The sequence below is a fragment of the Aulostomus chinensis genome, chromosome 9, assembly GCF_037954235.1.
Source record: "Aulostomus chinensis isolate RoL2024-O1b breed Wild chromosome 9, RoL_Achi_v1.0, whole genome shotgun sequence".
In the NCBI taxonomy this organism is placed as follows: domain Eukaryota; kingdom Metazoa; phylum Chordata; class Actinopteri; order Syngnathiformes; family Aulostomidae; genus Aulostomus; species Aulostomus chinensis.
In genome coordinates, this window is record NC_141328.1 from 26,342,029 (window position 1) to 26,364,429 (window position 22,401).

Below are 22,401 nucleotides of genomic sequence, written 5' to 3' on the forward strand. Positions count from 1 at the left end.
ACAGCATCATGTGTGTCTTTTCTTTTTGCTTTATATTAAAAAAACAACAACCACATTTCTACTCATGTATCCACCGCTATGAGGAGGTAAAAGTAAAAAAGTTCCATAAAAGCATCGATTGTCTTCCCTCAGTTGGAAGTAATTCCCTGGTCTTTGTGGTAGCCTCCTTCAAACTCTGTAGACTTGCTTAGCGCAGGGTAAGGTTACCTTTTACTGCCTGGACCAAAGTGTAATAACTTTGATTGACAACCAAAGTCCCACGATGAAAACCTTCCGTGCTGATTGGTAAGAGCCAGATTTCAGCATTTGTGCCATTTGAATATTAAAAACTACAACCAGTAACAATGTTGCTAAAAATAAATGTATACTGTTCGGTCTCAAGGGAAGAGGGAGAGCTGGTCTGGAGGGATGTTTTATTCTTGTCTGAAGTTTTCAGTGTTGCACATTCCTGCGCTCGGACTGGCACCGTCTATCCAGCTGCTTCCTAAATACTTTCCAGAATCGCTTTCTAAAGACCGTTAAATAATTTATTCAGCAGCCGTTAAGGAGCTTGAAGCGTTTAACTGTGGAAAAAAATGTACTGGCAGGCAGGGATCAACTCAAGTGAGCGAGTTATGTGGAAGTGTTTTTGTCTACTGTCATAAAATAAAAGGCAACATTGCTCATAAATGCTTGTAAAGTAAGTTTCATTAACATCCTTCTCACTGTTAACTAAAGTTGATCCTTTGTCTTAAGAAAGGTCACAGAATAGCCAGATGTCACAGATTTAACTTAAGTTAAATTTTAAATTTAAAGCATGCATAGAGTCCTCAAAGGGTTAGATTTTATAAAAAAAATTTGAACTAAAAGACACTTAAATACAAATGTAACGCGGCTTCAAGAGAGGAATCCTATCGCTGTGACATCTTATCGATCACAAACTTCAATTCAATTCAAACAAAACTTTGAAAAATCATCAGAAGAAATGAGACGAACACCATCATCTTTTTGATAAAAGTGGTTATTTTAATTTCCTGTTCACTAAAATCATGTTTATACAGATTATCACTCTGGAAAAACAAAAAAAAAGTAAAAGAGATCCAGTCGAACATTTGTTTTGGATTGTGTTGCCAGTTTTGTGCTGGAAGTCACTGAAGTTGTAGTGACGGACACAGAGGAGGACTGGTTACATTAGTGGTCCCGGTTCAGTGTAACAACAGCAGTTAGTCTAGCAGCACGCAACACTGAGAGGAGGGGGAAAAAACACAGTTAAACACCAAAACCTACACTGACTTTTAATTTACACAAACTCGAACAGTACGCGCGCACGCACACACACACACACACACTGTCGTTCACCTATTTTGATTGAGAACCACACACGAACGCCAGAAACCATCAGGACAGCAACGTAACAATACCTACAGTACAAAAAATCAAAAAATATCTCAAAATATACAATTATTATTTACAGCTGAAGTATACACCCTGTCACTCTCACTATAGATACTCATTGTGAATGTACATCGATATGTACAGAATAAATACACTCTTAAATACTATAAATATAACTATGGTTTGGTCACATATTTCAGACTATTTGCACAGTTAAATAAATGCACTGTTATTTTACCTTGGATGATTTAATCTCAGTCGCTGATCTGAGTTCAGCTGCTTTGTAGAACATATGAAACACAGGACAACACAAAGAGACCCTGGAGTTGGACTGTTTCATATTATATCGATGTCACCCTATCACTGAGACGTTTCAGACCAGTAAAAGAACACCAGTGCTCCCAGTGTGCAGAGTAATAGAACAGTGCAACGCATGCTAAACTTGTCTGAAGACAGAGGAGCATCTGTCCATCAGTGTCATGGAGTTTGAGCATGAGAGGGTTGGGATTGTGCTCTCTGAGCCTTCTCTCTCTCGTCTAGCTGTGTTTGTTGAGCAGGTCAGACATCAGAACCAGTTGAGCTTCTGGTGACTGTGGCAGTGCTTGTCATTGTGCCGCCTTTCCTCCCCGGCGAGGAAGACATCATCTATGAGTTTCTTCACCGGATCCACACTGGCTCTCTGTATTTTTAGCCAGCTGTTGAAACCCATCGCTCACTGTAGCTCCTTTGTGCTCGCTTTGCTGTGCTTCTCCAGATGTGCTTTCAAACTGCAGCTTTCCTCCAGGTGAGCACCCTTCACCTGAGATTATGCCTCGCAAACCACCATCTTCTAGACGGCGATGATAATAATCTGGTGTTTTAAACGGTTAATCGCCTGTTTCCACGGAGAACAACCACCTTCCTCCAGATCTGAGTGGAGAACCAGTGCTTTAATTGTTCTTGTTCACATCCTCATCTCTGTTCTAATAGGAACATCGGCTGTTTTTACAGCTAAGAACACAAAAAACAGCCAAAATCAAAAGTCAAATTAGGTACTTCATCTTGTTAATGAAAATAGCAGGCAGCAGATTAATCACCTGTTTAAAAGGCAGCAATACATCCCAGATATCCTGCTCGTGCTGTTACGTGCACCCACACACACACACACACACACACTATATATATATATATATATATATATATATATATATATATATATATATATATTGCTTATCGATGATTTCAGCTCTATAATACTTTTTTTTAAATGTATGGTTAACAAACAACTCCAGGGTCTCTATCTAATTAAAGTGCTCAAGTGAACGAGACAAAACGTTGGTCCGAAATTAAAAAAAAAAAAAAAAAGCACTGTGTAGAACCAAGAACGATAAAAGGACAGAAGCGTAAGGCCAACAGACGACAGAGATGCTGTTCAGGCACCACACAATGTCACCGACTGTGCCTCACACTACATCTGTTCAGTCTCAAGTCTTGGTGTAGTCTCAGGGAGGGGCCACAGGAGAGACAGGGAGAGAGCACCACGTCCTCCCCCTGCTGTCCAGCAGAGACACCCAGTGGTGAAAACGGTGTATTACCACTTCAAAAAACATTTATATCACGGTACATATTCCACATAATACCCCTAATCATACAAGATTACACATTAAAAATTACAAAGGCTTTTGTTTCACACCTTACGGAAGTCTGTATGAAATGATGTCCGTAGAGGGATGTGATGGTTTCTCCAAAGCACAGCCTGGCAGTGAACCTATAGCCAGATATTCTAGTAGGACTGTCTTGCCTCTGTATCGCTGAGCGAACAGCCATGCAGGTGCAGCAGACAAAGCAAGGTGTCCGCTCTCCTCTTCCTCCTCCACATCAGAGAGGATCTGTATCTATGGTGCGCTATCACGGCTTCCCCTGGGTAACGCAGCGCTATTTTTAAACAGGCAGGGTCACGGGGAGCTCTCATTCAGCAGCAGACAACAGGGGCGCGCGCACACAAACACACACACACGCTGTCACACACATGCACATCTGCACGGACACAAAGACAAAACTCACATTTCCTCCTGTCTCTCTCTGTAACACAGAGGAAATGCCCGTGGATCAAATACAAGCCTCTCTGCTTGTCTCTGCTCGTGCGCCGCCACCTCTGCCCGTTGAAGGCAATCATTGAAATGGAAAAGCTTGATTAAAATGGAAAAGCTTTGTCTAGACCAGCTGGGACTGGAACAGCACGGAAACAACCTCGGTGCTGTTCACAACAACTCCAGAACATTGCTTCAAAGAAAAGTGCTGCTCTGTTTTGAGGCTCAGAGAACAGTAGCCGCCGTCTGACCTTCTGTCTTCACGGGGAGGAAACATCCCTCGCCGTATAAACACACACAACTGACGCTGACAAACTGTTGAACAACATGTATGTACAGTATTCTACATCATGGGGAGGATGGGGATAGAAGGAGATCCACAGTTGTACTCTGACTGTCTATTATTGCTGATGCATGATAGGCACAGTAAACCTAAATATATCATGTGCTTGTAACACTGTTTACTCTATCAAAGCCACTTCTTATATACTGTTAGAGATGCTTTTGTGATCACGTTCTCATGGGATGATTTGAACAAGGTGAGTGTGTTGTGGGTTTTTTTTCTGAATTTTCCTTCCATCCTGTGTATCCCCACCTGTACCAATCACACAGAACCATCAGATCGCCATCCTCTCCAGCTGGGAACATCCCACTGTCTTGAAAATGACCTTTGCCAAACCGGTGCACACATGGGATTACAGTCCAGTAAAGCCTTTTAGCGTTGTACACACCTTAACCTCTTAACTGCAAACCGGCTCTCGGTGGACTCTAAGCCTCCTTCCTCTCTCTGTTCTTTGTTTTATACCTTGACTGATGTGAAAGGTCGTCACGTCTGCTGTGAGCTCCTCATCACAGCCCGGATTGGCAGGCAAATGGTCGGCGGGGAGGTTGAAGAAGCGAGGAGCGATGGAGCCGCAAAGGGGGGATAGAGGGGTTTATCTCGGAGGGTTAAGGTGTGATGAACGCTGCAGTGGATTGTTGGTCTTCTTTCCCTCCATTCTTCCCTTTCACCTCCTGTCTTCCTCTCTCCAAGCAGGGCTGGGGTTTACGGAACAGGAGGGTCCATTAGCTCAGTGCATCATAACTCAGACTCGGGCGAGCCGATGTTCTGGTAGCCCGTCTTGGTGCTGGTGCCATAGTTGGTGTTGGTCATTTCCTGGGTGCCGCCGGGGCCAAGGTAGGCGCGGTGGGCCGGCATTGGGGAAGGAGCTTCACTGGGGTTCTTATTGAGGATGAAGCGCTGCTCGTCTTGCTCCTCCAGGTTGGAGATGTCCTTCATCATGCCTTTACGGTAGGAGACGGACAGCTTGTTGGAGCCGTCCGAGACCAGGTTAAAGTGGCGGGCGATGAAGACGAGGGGTAAAGGCAACATGGCCAGCACAATGAGGGAGTAGGCCATGGCTAGAGCCCAGGGAGGGTAACTATGGAAACTCTCTGAGCCCTAGAGGAGGGAGAGAGAGCAAGCTGATGATTGGATGAATACTGAATACGTTTAACTTCAGCATACTTGATTATTCATTTGTTCATGAGGCCCTATAACCTTTGCATGGTTACTTCTTAAGACGAAACACAAAACCTTTTATTCAACCCTAAGCAGAGATATATTCCTCTCTATTATAATAAGTTTGTTTTCTTCCTTTTTGCAGCTTAAATAACACGCTTGCTGTAAGAGGCAGTGAACGCTGACCTCAGACTCCACCCAGGCGTTGTACCCTGCAGGACTGACCGCCATCTCGATGACGGTGGCGATGATGAGCACCACCAGCACGGCTGGCGAAACGTACCGCCACATGTAGTAATAGAATGTGTACGGCCTGAAGCCGAGCATGTCCTCCAGGTCCTGCATGAACCTGTTGAGCAAATACAATGAACAAATATGCACCTTAATGAGCTGCAACTACCATAGCATCAAAGTCACAGGAGGAAAACCAGGGATGGATCATAAAATAAAGGATGGCTGTGCTTGTTTCAAGTTCCTGCCGTTCTGCCCAATACTCTGGCCAAGTTTACTTTCTAACTCTTTATCTGACTCACTGCAGCGTTGAGTTACCTCTTGGTGCCGTATATCCAGGCCACAGAGATGTTCTCTAGGATCACCACCACAGTGAGAGGCAAACCAGCTGAGTAATCATCAAACATGGTGACAAAGTAGTTCCCTGAGCGCTGCACGAACAGCAGACCCAGCAGAAAGGCTATGATGCAGCAAACCACTGAGAGACAGACAAGGAAACATCCAGACAGAGTCAGAAATGCTTTAATTGAATTTGGTTCACTTGGTGAGTAAGTATTAAAGCAGTTATCTCACCACAAAGGATCTCTTTGCGTATCTTGAAAGCATCAAGTATGGGTGTGGTGATGCCAGTCATCGTGCCAATCATGCTCCCCAGACCCAAATTAATCAGCATGAAGAAGAACATGACCGACCAGAAGGGACTGGCGGGGAAGTGAGTCATGGCCTCGGTGAAGGCGATGAATGCCAGACCGGTGCCCTGAACTGCCTGGATGGAGGAGAGAAGGAGGTGAGGAGCTGCTGAAACTGGAGGATAATGTGCCACTTCTTCCCCTGACAAGGAGATGAATGATCCCACAAGGAAGTTCTATTTCTGGACTCATTCATTCATTCTTTCATTCATTACAGCTGAGCTATTTCAGGAACTGAGCTCATCCAGGCACACTCGAAATGAGCCTGGAAGAAGATCTGGGATCAGCAGCATCAAAGGAAAACACATTCATGGCGAATCACCCTGACAACAAAATTACAGCGAATATCAGAGCTGACAGTGACACGGAGGAGCGTTTTACTGACTTATCCTTGTTAAACGTGTACCGAGACTACGGCCACCAAAGTTAACACTGAGCCTTGTTTTCACTACGACGAGTAAGTTCCATCCTGTCGGTATCTCTCATTTGATCTACGGTGGTGCGAGAAGGACCGAGACCACAAAACACAGAGTTCTGAGTGGATGTGTGGTGATTCTGAATTAGTTCACTTTATGATAAACACTTTTATTACACTTGTTTTTTATTATAGTCTATATTTTACTTTATCATTAATTGGCGCGGTCGTTGTCCTCGTGTCCCTCAGGGGGGTCGCGCTGACCTCTCTTTTCCTGGACGGATTAAACAACACCAAAAAAAGGGAGAGTCAGAGGGAGGGAGTTACTTGCTTTGATGGGAGTCGCATCAACCTTGGTTCTTGCTCTCTGATGCCATAACTAATTATCATCATGTCATCAATATGTCTTGCATCTTCATGATTACAAAACTATATATTGTCAAGTCCCCATGCAGGCAGTCCAGTCTCTCTTTTCAACCCTACATAGCTGTCAGTTGTCAAAAATCCAAATAAGTAATAATTAATTTGCACTGACAGAGATGTTATTGGATAAATTCTGTTGCTTCTGTGGTCAAATAATATTTCTGAGTCTGAATCAGCAGAGAAAGTTGAGGAGACTGACCTCCGTCCCTCTAACGAGCCCAGAATCAGAATTCAGAGACATCGAACCCTGAAAGCTTAAAAATCAACGTACGCCATCAAACGACAAAGGAAGGAGCTCAACGCTGGATCTCAAAGTGACTGAGTCCAAGTGGCTCTTGGGGAGGGAGAAGAAATGTTCCCATAAAACCAAGATGTCCTCATAACACAGTCCAGTCCCTCTCTTCGACGCAACGTAACTGGTGACCAGGATGGGATTCGAACCCACGGGTACAGAGCACAATGGATTAAAAGTCCATTGTGTCCAGTGTTGAAAAGAGAGACTGGGGCAGGTGGTGGATCCCAGAGTTAAATATTAAAATAATATAACGTCTGCATGGGAACTTGACAACATTTAGTTTTCCAATCATGAATATGAAACACATGTTAATGACATGATGAAGATTGGTCCTGGTGACACTGAACAGGAACCATGGTTGGCGCAACTCCCATCAAAGACCCAGTCAGCAACTCCCTCCCTCTGACTCCCTTATTTGGTGCTGTTTGAGCCGTCCAGGAAAAAGGAGGTCAGCACGACCCCCCGTCCCCCCCGTGAGGGACACGAGGACAACGGCCGTGTTGAATAATCAAGAAACGCCGCGTAGACTTTAGGGTTACGTCAAAGCAGCAGAGCGTGATACAGTGAACGAATTCTGATTTACCACAGAAGCTGTTGATGGATCTCAAACACTGTGGAAGTGGGGAATGAGCTCCAGTCTGATTCCCCCTCCCGCAGTTCCCCATAGATGGACCCGTCCTCAAAGAGCCGCAACTGATCCCTGGTCAGCCGTGTAATCATTCTTCCAAATCAGTGAAGAAGTACTGCACGCTACAGAGCGATACTTGAGTTTCACGCACTCACGTACTGAGACTCCATCTTTGTTCACTTCAACAAGCCACAGCTAGCATAACAACCCAGAGAATTACTGTGACTGCAACAATTTAGCGAGTTCCTGTGTTGAATCACTAATCTTGATACTTTGGTATGACTGTTCAAACAGTTGCTGTATCTAAATACCTTCTCTTTCTGTGTTTCTATGTCTTGGCCCTCAAAGTTTGATTGGTAATATCATGTTAATCATCCTATAAATAATCCAGCAGCCTCTGGTATTTAATCAGATAATTAGGAAATGTCGCACTCTTCATAACTCCACAGTAGAATCGTGCATTTTTAGCCTCCTGTCATTTATATATTGAGAAAAAGTTGCCTCGTCTTATCACATCTGCATAATAAACGTTCCCTCCTGTCTCTGACTGACCTTGTTGAGCTCATCCTCCAGCACACAGGGATCCAGGCCCAGCTGGCTGAAGCTGTCCTCCTTCACCGTCTTGATGACGGCGTACATCTCGGCGTAGTCCTGGGCGGTCAGATGGGAGAAGTTGATGTGGGGAGGGATGAGCTCTTTGCTCAGCACGCCGGTGTTCAGGTACCCCAGGATCTTCTCAGCATTCCTGTAAGATTTCAGACATTGAGAAGAGTGAGACACGAGTGGGATTATGAGAGATTATATCAGTCACAGCTGGATGGGTAGATGACAACAAGACATACTCACTCCACAACACACTTCTCATTCATGATGTTGGCCTTGAACCCCAGCACAGCAAACACCACTAAGGTGGCCAGAATGGAGGTAACAAAATTAATGATGGAGACCAGCGCCGCGTCAAAATGGCAGTTGTTGTCTCGCTTGTTATAACTCGAGAAAGCGATGACTCCTCCAAAGCCCAGACCGAGGGCGAAGAAGACCTGGGTGGCTGCCTCTCTCCACACCTGAGGCTCCAACATCTTCTCAAGCTGGGGGCCGAATCAAGGCGACACATGGTAAACAGCAGTGACAATTTATGTGATATTTGCTGTTATTTATTCTCTTTAAATCCCTAAATTATTCCACAGTATTCACTAAGACACATTTTCTTTCCCATGCTGCGTTGAATATTCAAACTGAATTATGGCTGACTTAATATTGTAATTTTCAATTTGATCTCTCTGTCATTGAGCATATTTGGCATGGAAACTGGGGAATAAACTGAGGATTTGTCTTCTTATTTCAGATCTGAAACGTGTCCTCGCTATATGTAACTACACCTGTTGGCCACTAGAGGGAGACACACTCATGACAGAACGTGACTGTAACGGATGTGACAGTGAGTGATGCGAGCGGCCTTGTTGGGAAAGCTTGTCTGAACAGCTTGCAGAGTGAAAGTGTCGTTCGTGTTACATGTTTGGCCAACTGTGAAGGAGTGATCAGCAACAAGACAGCCCAGAGCTTCAGACTACATCCTCCTCCTCTAACAGTTTGATTCTGGAGGATCAGATCAGGCTGCAACCTTTAATTTTGCACTAAGAATTTCCAGCAATCCTGACGATGCTTGTAATGGAACTCAGTTTTATTTTATTTTATTTATTTTTTTGCTCCAAATCAAGAGTGTTTTTCTCACCTTGGGGGTGAACATGTGAGCGATGCCGTCCACTGCTCCTTTCAGCAGCAAACCTCTTATCAGGAAACACAAAAGCACCACATACGGGAAGAGAGAGCTGAAGTACATCACCTAAGAGAGTGAGAGAATGTCAAGTACATTAGACAGTGTTGCCATGGATACGCTTTTCAGGATGCCTCGATCCAACTCCGCAGCTTATCAAATGTGAAAAAAACCTTGAGTTTAGGGGAAACGAATCCTTCCTACAGCTTTTCAGGGAATCGCTATGCTACCGGCAATGCTAATTAATTTACTATGTTTAGTGTTTAAAAAACCGTGTCGTGGTGTTGGCCTCTCAGTTGTGTGTCTCCCTGTTGTAGCTGTGGGCTGGATGTGGCGCTGTGGTCCATGACTCACTCTCTGGATCGAGATGATAGGATGTTGTTGCAGTTCTTGCCAAACTGAGCCTTTTTTCCATCTGCATCCTGAACTCGTATTTGCTGGGTTCATTTTAAGCATATAAATGTTGCATGTCTCTCTCTTCTATAATACAGATGAGATCCAAAATTAGACGAATGCTGATGACGGGCGTCCTACCTTTGAATGGGAAGCATTCGCTAACACAAAACTTATTAGGATGAAACACTGATTAATGATAGAGAGCATTTGTTGAAGTGATGTGTTGTGCTGGATCTCTGTTCGAGTCTGTGTTATCTGGGTTGGAGATCGTGTTCATCCCCATCTGTGGATCAGTGGAGGCCTTGTACCTTCCCAGAGGACTGGATTCCCTTGATGACAGCCAGGCACACCATGATCCAGGCCACCAGTAGGGAGAGGGTCATCTTCCAGTTCAGCCCGCCGGTGTCATCGATGGTGCTGGTGATATTGAGAGCCTGACGGTACCAGAAGTAAGTGGTGGCCGAGCTCTTGTCACACTCCGGCACCACAACTACGGGGGGAAGGATGGAAATGTCATGAATACTGAGGACAGTTAAATCGCTACACATGTGGTTCTACGTACATGATACTGCAGGATATGTCAGTAATCAGAACCTTTACTGAAGTAAATGACGTGGTCGCATGACATTGAAATACTGCATGGTGAATAGAATTCACAAATTTAAATGAAATAAAAGGGAAAGCACCATGTTAACAAACAAATGTAATAAATTATTCACTCAGAATGAATCTGCCGTCGCAGTGAGATTATTACAAGTTGTTTTCACTCATATCAAATAAAGTGAAATTGCTCTGAAAAAAAAATCACCGCCATCAAAACCGTCCATCTCAGTGGCAGATTTTCCACCTATTCTGGTCCAACAAGTTGACATCTGCCATTGTTAACATAAGTTGACACACTTTACCCAACTTGAGAGTGTGTGTGTGTGTGTGTGTGTGTGTGTGTGTGTGTGTGTGTGTGTGTGTGTGTGTGTGTGTGAGCAGCATCTGACGGCCCTTCTCTGTAGGACCCAGGTCATCCCTCCTTCCTGTAATCCTGCAGAGATCCTGCATCCCACATTGAGTCGAGGTAAAGACCCGTCCTGCAGCTCTAAGTGTCGAGCAAGTGTCGTCTGCATCTGCTCAGCTACTCGGCTGCACATGGGATTGTCTTGCAGCACTCTGCAGTATTCATTTCCTCCCTCTTTGGTATCAGGGGAGTCACAATAAAAAGCTCTTTACATTTATTCAATACATCTCTATTATCATTTCCGCAGTGTTATCTACTGTATTGTTGTGTGGACTCACTGGCTTGCGTTCCATTTATCTGGATAGGGCATTCAGCCCAAGGCAGTGGATACTGGAAAGACTTGAAGAAGTAGAAGATGCTCCATCCAATAATCACGTTATAATAGAGGCCCACAAAACCACAAACCTGGACAGAGAGAGAGACAACAAGAGCGTCACTTTTTTAAAAAAATGTCACCACACAAACAGCACAGGCGACCAACAACCCTTATTGAAGTGAATGTCACGTCTTGATTCAGAGCACACAGCTTAAGTCGGAGTGCGTATGAATTATTGAGCTGTGTGCTCTCAGCGGCCGAGGCTGGGTACCGCCAAGAGGTATTTATAGCTGCTGAATCCCCCTCTGCCACATCTGAGCTGCCTCACGCCTCACTGCCCAAGGCAGGTCTCTCCGTCCCCCTGTTGTACAGTAGATGGAAACTGAACACATCTGACTGACCCACTCAGCGGCTGACAGACCAGCGTTCAGGCCAGTGATGCTGATGATGGACGGACAGACAAAGATCAGGTCTTTGCTTGTCGCTCACTGTAAAACTAATTTGAGCGGGCAGAGGGCGTCCTGCCACTCTGACGACTATAAACCGCCTTTAAAAAGTCAACAATATTTGTTCGTAGTTAATCAATAATTCATGAATGCTTGATAAATCAGTAGTGCACCATAAAAATGTATCAGACAGATGAATTGCTTTACCGTAAAGGGGAAAAATAAATGCGCAGTGGCTTTTTCCTGCCAGTAATCAAGTGTAAAATGTTGGCGAATCATTAATGCACAGTTACATACAAAATCTACTCCACTGCCTGAGAAGTGACACATCATCACCGGACCACACTGCAGCTGACATGAGCTCAGACTGTAAATTAAGTCACTGAGCAACAAGCTTTTCATGCAAATTCTTTATGGGATTTCGGGTTTATGAATGCAGGAAGTAGTAAATTGTGAAGGTGTTAAAACTGTTTTAAATTACACAAGAACTGAGTAGGTCGGGTGTGGAGGGAGCGATCCAGCCCTCTTCATATCGGGTTAGGGGGTTTTAAGTTCTATTAATTGTAGTTTATTGACCTTTAAGAGTTGATAGGTATTGTAAGAGATCAGTTGTTGCAGTGTGGTATTGTGTGAGCTGTTTTGATTTTGGGTGTCAGGTCATAATCTGGCCATCAAAACGTAAACGATTGTCAAAAATATTTGAATTGTTACGACTCTTCATGGTCTGGTATGATGAGCCGTTTTGTGGAGGTTCAGTTTAGGAGCTCATGTCTGCGTGTACCATCAGACTGGAGACCCCGATGCCTCCCAGGTGTGGATAGACGTAGTTCCACACCCCGATGCTGCCACGCCTGATTCTCTGACCCACCGCCAGCTCCAGGAAGAACAGGGGGATGCCGATGAGGAGGAGGAGAATGAAGTAGGGCACCAGATAAGCACCTGAGACACAGGAAGGACAGAAGGGAGAAGAATCACTGCAGATTACTTTGTGTGTCTTGTTGAAATCATGTTGGCGAAGGAGAGAAGCTGGTGGTTTAACAGCAGCAGAAGCTAGATTGTCAAATTGTCCCTGTCAGGTTCTATTTTTGGAGTCTATTCACTATCAATCTATTTTCTCTGCCTTTCTTTTCTCTCTGCTAGCCTCTCTTCATCCTCACATTGAACAAATTGTGATGTAACGATATCTCCTGGACTGCATCAGGCACAGCCGAGCGAGGAGCCGGCACTCAGACACGACGAGTCACGTCCGGTTCTGCTTCCGTCAAGACATGAAGGGACACCATGGTGACAAAAGCATCCACAGACTGAGAGGAAGGGCTCAATCAGACAGACAGCTGGAGGGAGCAGCTACTTTTGACGTCAAAAATACTGATAATGTCGTGAGTGGCTATCAGAGCGAGCAGCAGACAAAGGAAACAAAGACAGTGTCATGTTACACAGCGATATAATTATCCTGGCCGTCGGAGGGGACGGCTGTGTCGCTGCCTACTCTCAAGGATCTTTTGATGTCTATCCTGAGCCACGCACAACATAAGCAAACATGTCAGAGAGCAGGATGGCGCAGCATCAGTTGGTCCAGCATCGTCCTCATTATCAGTCATAGAGATTCAAATGACAGCGTGAGCCTCCCTCTCCAACCCTTCTCATCTCAATATTAATGGATGTATTCTGATTAAATCGTTTCACGTGGTCATTCCTGGGGCCCGGACGCCAACTCCAAGTGTCCTCGGTGACCTTGGCTGCCCCGGAGGACGTCGCGCCTTTTAACTCTTAGCAGGAATACCGACTTTTCATCAGGACTCTCATTTATTTCAGCCAGTCTGAAACTGGAGAGAACGTACATGATTCTTTACTCAACAATAGAGTTGGTTAGCAATGAATCCTGAAACCAGAGGGTGCGGTAGCATTACGGGACATCCGCTGCCCTCGTCTCAGTTCAAAATTCTTATTAATGAATGGCTAACATGAGTTTAAAGCTTTCTCATTCCACGCAGTAAAACACGTCAGTCAAACAACCGTCTGAGCAACGCCACAAACGTGAAGCTAGTTGTGGTGATGGTGATGTCATGCATTCACGGCGTATTTTCTTCATAGCATAGTGACAGTTTTGTACTTCTCATGATTTCATGTGGTGGTGAGAATCCTTGCAGATTATCATTGTGGACAATATTTGATATTCTCGTAATCCTCTGTTTGACACTGGGCTTATTTTTTTTTTTTTTTAGCAGGAATCCAATGTAGAAATCCCACCGGCGTTGGGTTGAGGGAACCCAGAGTGATGCTAACTTCGGGATTAGCCTACAAACATACAGCCTGCAGCGTTCTTAGACACGTCTGAGAGACTCCACGCTCATCACCGCTTCCTCAGGACTGTTTCTGCCTCCTTTAGAGTAATTCAGGTCATCTAGTGACCTACATCGACTAGCAGCAGGACTTGATCCTGTCAGGGGAAACCCACATAAATTTAATTTTCTACAATATCCCCCAAGAAGCCATAGGTTGAGAGCAAATATATTCCTTGAATTACTTGTTTGTGAAATGTAACATAGATCATTTGGAGAGTAGTTTAACACTTTACTGTGTGAGTTTGCTCTTTTGTGTCCTAGGATTTGGTGATTTCCTTCTTTTGTTACAGACTTCATTGCACAGCTCAGCTTTATGACACATCAGTTGATTTGTTGTCTTTGAGATGCGCCTCAGGGATGACACGTAATAAAATAAAACTGTGTTGGAGACACAGAGAGGAAATAACACACGAGGAAGGACAGGAGACAGACCGCTCTCATCACCGGGATAAGCCTGGACAAGACAAGCCTGCAGTCAACCTTCAACACACACACACACACACACACACACCTATTAAAATGTGCAAACACACAATTATTTGGCTTTGTTATATCATGCATTTCAAACCCCCTCTACACAAATACACACATGCATACACACATTCACCTCCCACACACCATAGAACAAAGGATTGTCTCAAAGCCCAGGAAATCAGTGTTTACTCTTCCACTTCCTCCATCTTAGTCATTAGCGGCATCCCACCTGATCGTATTCATAAATATCCTTAAATCACAGAGATGGAAACCAAAGACAAGGAGCTGGAGGCTCCTCACGTCTCTTATCCAGCAGAAGAGAAAGTGCCTCTGTCAGCACAGGTTTTCCAGGGCTGGGAAATGCAGAGGAGAGTGACCCTCGGTGTTGCTCGATTAGTTCACTAATTGGTTGACAGGACCCCATTTATCTAGGAGGCTGCAGACGCATCGACACACAATACATAAAAGAATGGTGGCAGCAGCACAAAGCAGATTAGGACATTTATATCCAGATATTCAGACGTCCACATTAGGGCTCAGACATGCAGGTACAGGATGACAAATGTATTCAAAATGATATGATGATGCAAAATAATTATTCAACTAAAGATCTGCTAACAATTTTTTTTTGATATCAGAAAAAATCTGTAATTTCTTTATTTTCATTGTTATGATTTTGCTTGTAATTATTTTGACAAGAGATTCTTTAAGAAAAAAACAGCACAGAAAGCACTCACTATATACACAAATATCACTAATAGTTATGTCCTGTCCTCAGGATGCAGAGTCACCAACTAGAAAAATGGACTCATGCATGATTCGTTTTTTAGTTATTCTGCAAACAGACAGGCACGTGACCCACTTGGTCCAAGGAATCGTGTGAAAGTATCATATCATCACCACAATTCCACTCAAATTCATTATCAAGTTACTGCCCTGCTTTTAAGACGAGCCTGATGAGAGAACGATGGCTAGGTTGCTGGGTGACTTCACCATCCAAACATAGAGAACGCACACTGCTACTCTTTCAGCTCCAGCTTTAGCTACGTTAGCTTTCGTCTGTTTTAGATGATAAACCCTGACCCATAACACCACCTCTAGCTTAGCGCCACAACGTGTTCCCCCTGTCCTCTCTCGCACAGTGACGGTGGAGGCTGCTGTGCAAGGTGCCAACCAGCTCCATCCATCCAGCCATTTTCAACCTCTTATCCTGTTAAGGGTCACGGGAAGGTGGAGCCTATCCCAGCAGCCTTCAGGTGAGAGGCGGGGTTCACCCTGGATGGGTCACCCATGGCAACACCCAACACATAGAGACAGACAACCATTGGCTCTCCCAGCCACGCCTACGGTCAATTTAGAGTCTGGATTAACCTGGTCCCCTCTTGATGTCTTTGGATTGTGGAAGGAAGCCGGAGTACCAAAGAGAACCCAGCAGGAACAGGGAGAACATGGAGACTCACCCAGAAAGACCCCGTGCCCAAGCCAGGACTCGAACCCGGAACCTTCTTGCTGAGGGGGCCACAGTGCTGACCACTGCACTACCGTGGCCTGCCAAGCAGCTTATTAGCAGCAGTTGGAATTTCAGCGACTTGTGCAAGAAGAACTGAGCAGAGGATTGAACCAAGACTCTTCCGATTCCTATGGCCGCCCTGAGTCATGCTGTGTCTTGAGCTTCACATCTAAGTCAGGCAAAAACCCTGTCCACTGTTGGAATAGCGTTTTTGACTCAATTCACGACGGTAAATCACACCAAATGAGGTGATGAGCATCTGCCAGGAGGTCGAAGGCATCATCGCTGGTTTGTCTTGCAGGACAGAACACACACTGACTTGATCTGCTTTAAACATAACAAGATCTAAATCTTTTAAACTGCTCAAGAATTTATTTTTTATTGCAATGCAAATGAGGGTTCATGAGGGAGAGAGGAGCAGCGTTATTTGTCTCTATAAACATCAAGAGCAGTGGGAGCGCTCGATCAAGCGGATCCTTGATCAACAGCATTCTGGACAGATCCCAGAGGCATCAAATCTAAACGGCCCCATGCAATGAAGTTAACTCTCCCCATGTGAGGATTTTACAGTATACTTGTTTCTATTATCAGACATGACTCAGCAAAATATTACTAGCAAACAGTTGCTCAGCACCCTGAGGGGACACCTGCTCACCATGGGTGGCCCAATTAAGAGCTGACTTCAAAATGTGGGAAGTATTACTGCACTCCAAGTCAACATAAAACCTGCAAGTGTCAAAGGCTTTAAACGCACTCTGTAATAGTTGAAATCAAGCCCAGACGTCCGTTCACCTACCTCCACCATTCTTCTGGCACAGATAAGGGAACCTCCAGACGTTACCCAAGCCCACAGAGAAGCCCACCTGGGCCAGGATGTACTCCAGCTTGTTGTTCCAGGCCGGTCGGCCATCCTCGGCATCAGGGTCAGGGGAGGGTAGCAGGGCCTTGACAGGAGCGGTGGAGCCAGGACTCAGACCCATACTCATCTGACTGCTCTTGTAGTCCATGGGATGCTCCAGAGACAGCAGGTCGGCCACAGACTCGGTGACCGGCTCATTGCTGTGCTCCCGCTGGGTCACCTTGGTGTTCTTTGGCATGGCTGCAACACGGGATGTCCTTCCGAGGGTTGGAGGTGAGGGAGGCAAAGAGAGAAGAGCTGGAGGCGTCTGACAGGAGGGCGATCAGGAGGCAGGTGGGACGTGTCGGGTAGAGAATGTTGGGAGTTTTTTTTTTGTCTGTGAAGAGAAATGATCGGAGAGTCAGGAAATGTAGATGTGCTGTCGTAACTCCTCACGGGATATCAGGCTGTCAGCACTGTTGTGACTTTTCCCCCCTCAATCTCTTCACCTTCTGCCTTAGGAGAAACCAACATGCAAAATAGATGAAGATGTTGTCACCCTCTGTCTCATTTGGCATGAAAACAGACTCAGAGTTGAAGAGGAGGTTTTTAAAGTGTGAGGCGGGCCTCCCCCAGAGGGTCGTGAAAGAATAGTAGTTACCGATGGACCTCATGGAGAGCAGCCTACAGGCAGCCAGTTATGCAGGAGATACAGTGGCGTTGGGGGAATTTGACCTTTCCAACTCTTATGTCATGGATTTTGTGAACCTGCCGTCTATGGGATCAAATAACACAATAACGATCCCAAACCCAGCAGGCATTCAAAATCGAGGAGTTTAAGTTGAGGTAAGGGCCTTATTATGAGCTTTCTCAGGGGGGGCCCGCCATCAGATTTTGATAACCCTGCCTTCCATGACATCATCTCCCAGTAAGAGCTGCACAGGTCTGCCTCAGAGGCTTCCTGACTGAAGGATGCCTCTGTCAACAAAGCTTAAAAGCAGACATGGGCTTTTTTTTTTGAATGTTCTGTTGCTGTTTGGCTTCATTTAGGAACCAGAACTCCTTGTTTAAGTTCAGCGAGCCTTCACATTTTGGTTAAAATAGAAACTTTCACAACTGCTTTCCGTCAGACAGACCGGAGGCAAACTCTGACCTTGTGCCATGACCTGCCTCTGTTTCTTGCTCGTAAAGCTGGAAGCTGATGCCTTTAATGGAGCACATCGGCTAAAATAATTGGAAGAAAAACCCTAAAATCAAATGTGTGCAAGTATTTTCAAATGGTAGCATATCTGCAGCACTTAAAGGCCATGAGAGAGAGAGAGAGAGAGAGAGAGAGAGAGAGAGGTATTTTACTAATCCACTTTATTGTAATGAATGAGACCATGACTACTGAATTACAGCTCATTTCACAAGAGACCCCATTATACTAAAGTGGAGTCATGTGAGTTGCATGATCGGCAGCGAGCAGGCTGTCGACGACTGCTTGCAGGAGACTGTGCTGCAGCCTTTGCGCGCAGACATCGTCCGCGTTTTCTACGAATCACAGCTTTGCTTCTTGCCTGCAGGGTGTGTTAACATTTTATGCGCTGTCACGGAAACACACAGTGTTTTCTGAAACGTCTGAGAAGTCGGAGGAATTCTCTGAAGCGTCTTTTTTCCCCCACAGACGCCTTCGGAAAAACCCAGTAACAACACAGCATCTTACTTAAACCGAGCGAACGTTCAGTTTAAGCAGCGCTTGTTTGCTCTCTTCCCGCTGAATTTCAACATTTTATTTCTTTGCAAAACGGTATTGTGAACAGAGGTGGCCTTCCCTGGTCGTACACCTCCTGTTGGACTGGATGGTTTCCTCAATGCTGTCCCGCTGCAGAGAGTCTGACTACAAACGGGAGATGACGCAACTGATGCTCTGAGTGTGTACTCATCATAACACTGCTGTCCTGCAGTAACGTAGCTGACATTTGAGATGTGTAAAGTAGTTATCCAGCCCTCTGGTGACACATGCAGGGGTGTAATAATAAACACAGTAACTGAGGAACACCTGGCTTTTGACGGGTCCTAAACCCTGTCCGCCTGCCAAAGCAGGGTTCCTAAAGTGAGGGTCCAGACCCCCCTAAGGGATGGCAAGGAAACAATTGAGGGGGTTGCTGTGTAATTCCCTCAAATAATAGTAAAAAAAAAAAAAAAAACCCGCTTTCACGTTTTTAAAAGGGCCTTAATTTTATAAGCTAAGATGAAAATAACACTTTAACTACCATTAAAATCACAACTGAATTTTTACTTCATCTGTGCAATATTTGTATGCTTCTAGCTGCAGGCACTGTGGAGGTCGCAGGTCTCTATGGTGCCTTTGTTTTTTTTTTTTTGGGGGGGGGGGGGGACCTGAGCTGAAATCCTGAAGACAAATGAGAGACCCTTAATCCTTTTAAATCAAACTGGAAATTAGTTGCCCCAAGCACGAACCCCCCCCCCCCTCAAAAAAGGCAAAATGGCACCTTCGTAACATTCTGAACATTACATGAAAACATTGTGACAGGGTTAGCCTTCGCTGTACAATAAATAATTAACTAAAGGTCAGCATAACACTGAATAATGAGGACTAACCCCCTCCCTGACAGACAGCAGACGCTGATTTCTGGTTCAGCTGCAGACTGAACAAGCTCCCACTTCACACTCGGGCAGCTCGAGGGACGAGAGTGGAAGCCAGCGGTGTTTGATCTGGAGGCCTCTAATCTGAAAACAGATGCAGATGCACTGAAATAAGAGCTGGCTTCTTCATTCTCAGTGACTCCTCGGGAACCCGGTGCCAGCCGACCGGAGTCTTAAGCCCACCCAGGGGCCGCACCAGCAGCACGCACATCACATTCCTCAACAGTGGCGATGAGCCCCTGCAGTCACGACACACAGCAGCTTCCAGGCTGAGAGCTCGACACAGATCCCAAGACTGCGTGACCTTTCCCACTATGGCCTACAACTACACAACACCCGGACGTCACCACACACTCCTGGGACTGAAGCCATTTTCAGTTCAAAACTGGAGTTTAAGCTCTGATTCTGCCCAATCCTTCAAAAACAGTTACAGACACTGACCCCCCCCCCCCCCCCCCGTCCCAAGTAGCCAGTATAGCTCTGGATTTCTGACCGTAAGCAGTTAAAGTTTTCGTTTTTGACGAGGATGCTGCCAGGTGTGAGAGAGAGAACCAGACTTCACGCACATGCAGAAACACTAGAGATTATGACTCAGCCTTCATCGGGGAGAAGCTCGGTGAGGAGCCAGAACCCGAGGAGAACACGTGCACGATGGCAGAAGAAGCATTAGGCACAAAACACAAGGAGCTGCGGGGAGTGAGGTGTTATTTTGCTTGAAGAAAAAAAAGAGTGGAGGACCCCCTGAGACCAACATACCCCCCCGGACAGATGTGTGTTCTTGGAACTTTATATTCCTGATCCTCCACAGACAGCTTGGTTTTACAGACCTGAACAGCAGAGGTTCTCCGTCTCCCCTTCCCCAACGATATGATCCTCCAATTTAATCTGGTCTGGTTGCTAAGCAATGGCTCTTCCTGCTAAAACTGAAATCCCATCCCTGCAGCATCACTGGTGGCCGATTCCTCCCCTCGCCATCTCAAGACAGACCTGACATCAACTTGAGGATATGGCAGCAACTAATCAAACAGCCTTTTTGTGTGTGTGTGTGTGTGTGTGTCTCGTCTTCAAGGTACAAATTTTAAGGTATGGACAGAATCCACTCAGCAGCACATGATTACTCTCCCTCCCACTGAGATGTGATAACAACATGGCGATGTTACTGACAGGTAGTACAAGAAAAACACACACACACACACACATGCACAACCTCGTTCAGCAGCATCGCGCACGAAACGATGGTGCACGCAGCCCCCCCTGTGCCGGGGAGCGTCTGTCTACGTGGGTGCAACCTCTGGTGGCTTGTCAAGGTCAAATGAATCACCTGAGAACGTAAATATGTGAACAGTGTGACGGTAGCAGGTGATCAGCAGCACCGCAGAACACACACACACACACGCACACTTATTTTGTCGCAGAGGAAATCGTCCTCATGATCTGGAAAGTAGATGAAATCCGCTCCCTACCTTTCCTCGGTGTGCAGGGCGTGTTGTTACGTCTCGGTCAGCGTGGCAGCCCAGAGCGGATCTTCATTCAGGGAGCCGTCTCCGTGTGCTGCATCCCAGCCCGCATATCTCAGCTCGCAGTCACACCAGGCGCATGGTGCGTAAAGTCTGACGCAGGAGCTCGACGCCTGCCGCGAGTGTTGCCGCGCTAGTCACGTTAAACTTCTGCAGGTACAGAAGCTCTATCGCCACCGTTTATCTCGCGCCCTCGGCTCCGTTAAAACCAGCTGTGCACCTCTGGGTTTCCACGTGACCGTTAACGGCTGTGTTGTGGAATAAATCGGCTCCCCTATAGGATGGAGAGACATTACTATGGAAATCACGACGAGGTCTGACGCAGGTTTGACTCACCCGCTCGTGCTGACGTCAGCAGTAGAAACATTAAAAAAGTGTGTTGTGTGTGTGTGTGTGTGGGGGGGGGGGGGGGGGGGGGCAGCTGCAGTGTTCCCAAAAAAGATAATAAGCACCTGAGCATCATCAGCAGGTAGCCTCCTCCTAGCTTTGAGAGCTGCTGCAGACCGGGGTGGAACTCCTGCATGAGTCAAACTACTGTCCTTGAATAAAACTGAATTAAAAAATAAACGAATTATTGTGTTGTTACTTGGTTCCATTCCACCAAATAGATTCCAGTAGTGACTAGAACTTTTTTTTCTTCAAAATCTCTTTTCAATACTTGATTCGCTTAAAAATATATATATATATTTACTACTCAAAATGTGCAATGATCCATTTGATTTATAATTTATATTTTATCACACTGGAAGACTTAATAAAGGTGGAGTAAGGGGTCAGTTTTTAGTTCAGTATTTGTGTAGCTGTGAAATGTAGCCGCATAGCATGAATGCTCATAGTTTCACCATCCTGATGACTTTCAAGTGCAAAAACTGGCTAAACAATCACAAGAAACATTTCAGAAATAGTCAGGCAACAGGAGTGAAAGGAACAAGGTGGTGTTTTTAGTCCAGCTTGTGCAAAGTTGAAATTTAGGTCAGCTATAAAGCATCAGTGCAATATGGTAACATTTAGCACCAGCAAGTTGTTGTTGTTGTTGTTGTTGTTGTTGTTGTTGTTGTTGTTTTACCAAAGAAATTACCAGAGAAAAATCACAATAAACGTCTGAGAAATCATTTATGTGACAGGACTGAAAATAAGACTTGGTGGGTTTAGAGCACAATAATAATGAAATGAAGCTACATAGCATCTATGCTATTAGCATTACAACACTTTTTGGTTCACCAACAACTACCAATAAAATAAGATGACATAAATCCCAGTCACATCTAAGAAATGGTTGAGGTAACAGCCGTCCCCTTACGGTGGCAGAGGAGTTTGAGTGCCTTAAGGACCCTTGGAGCTATGCTGTCAGGGGCATTTTGCCCCTGGTAGGGTCACCCAAGGCAGACTGGTCCTAGGCGAAGGGCCAGACAAAGAACAGTTCCAAAGACCCTTCATGGGAAGCAAAAGAAAAAACCAACAAACAAGATATTGTGTACCCAGCCTGGGGGGTTATCGAGGCC

The 22,401-nt window shown here is 45.5% G+C and overlaps 1 protein-coding gene across 1 annotated transcript; it reads right to left on the reverse strand.

Moving 5' to 3' along the window:
- Nucleotides 1-990: 990 nt before the first annotated feature.
- On the reverse strand, nt 991-21,199 carry slc6a17 (solute carrier family 6 member 17). The gene is made up of 12 exons (XM_086214640.1): nt 20,846-21,199; nt 16,692-17,130; nt 12,348-12,505; nt 11,083-11,209; nt 10,104-10,285; nt 9,358-9,468; nt 8,472-8,713; nt 8,178-8,370; nt 5,749-5,941; nt 5,494-5,653; nt 5,131-5,293; nt 991-4,884 (listed from the first exon to the last, which is right to left on the reverse strand). Exons 2-12 carry the CDS (start codon nt 16,990-16,992, stop codon nt 4,522-4,524), a joined length of 2,193 nt encoding a protein of 730 aa, XP_086070766.1. The 5' UTR covers nt 16,993-17,130; nt 20,846-21,199; the 3' UTR covers nt 991-4,521.
- Nucleotides 21,200-22,401: the final 1,202 nt, after the last annotated feature.

What these genes read in the sequence shown, in the direction of transcription:
- slc6a17 (XM_086214640.1), bottom strand. Translation starts at nt 16,992, where the DNA reads ATGCCAAAGAACACCAAGGTGACCCAGCGGGAGCACAGCAATGAGCCG. An exon ending in GAATCCAGTCCTCTGGGAAG is followed by an intron (nt 9,469 to 10,103) that starts GTACAAGGCCTC and finishes TCACTCTCTTAG; the next exon opens with GTGATGTACTTCAGCTCTCT. An exon ending in TGGATATACGGCACCAAGAG is followed by an intron (nt 5,294 to 5,493) that starts GTAACTCAACGC and finishes TTTGCTCAACAG; the next exon opens with GTTCATGCAGGACCTGGAGG.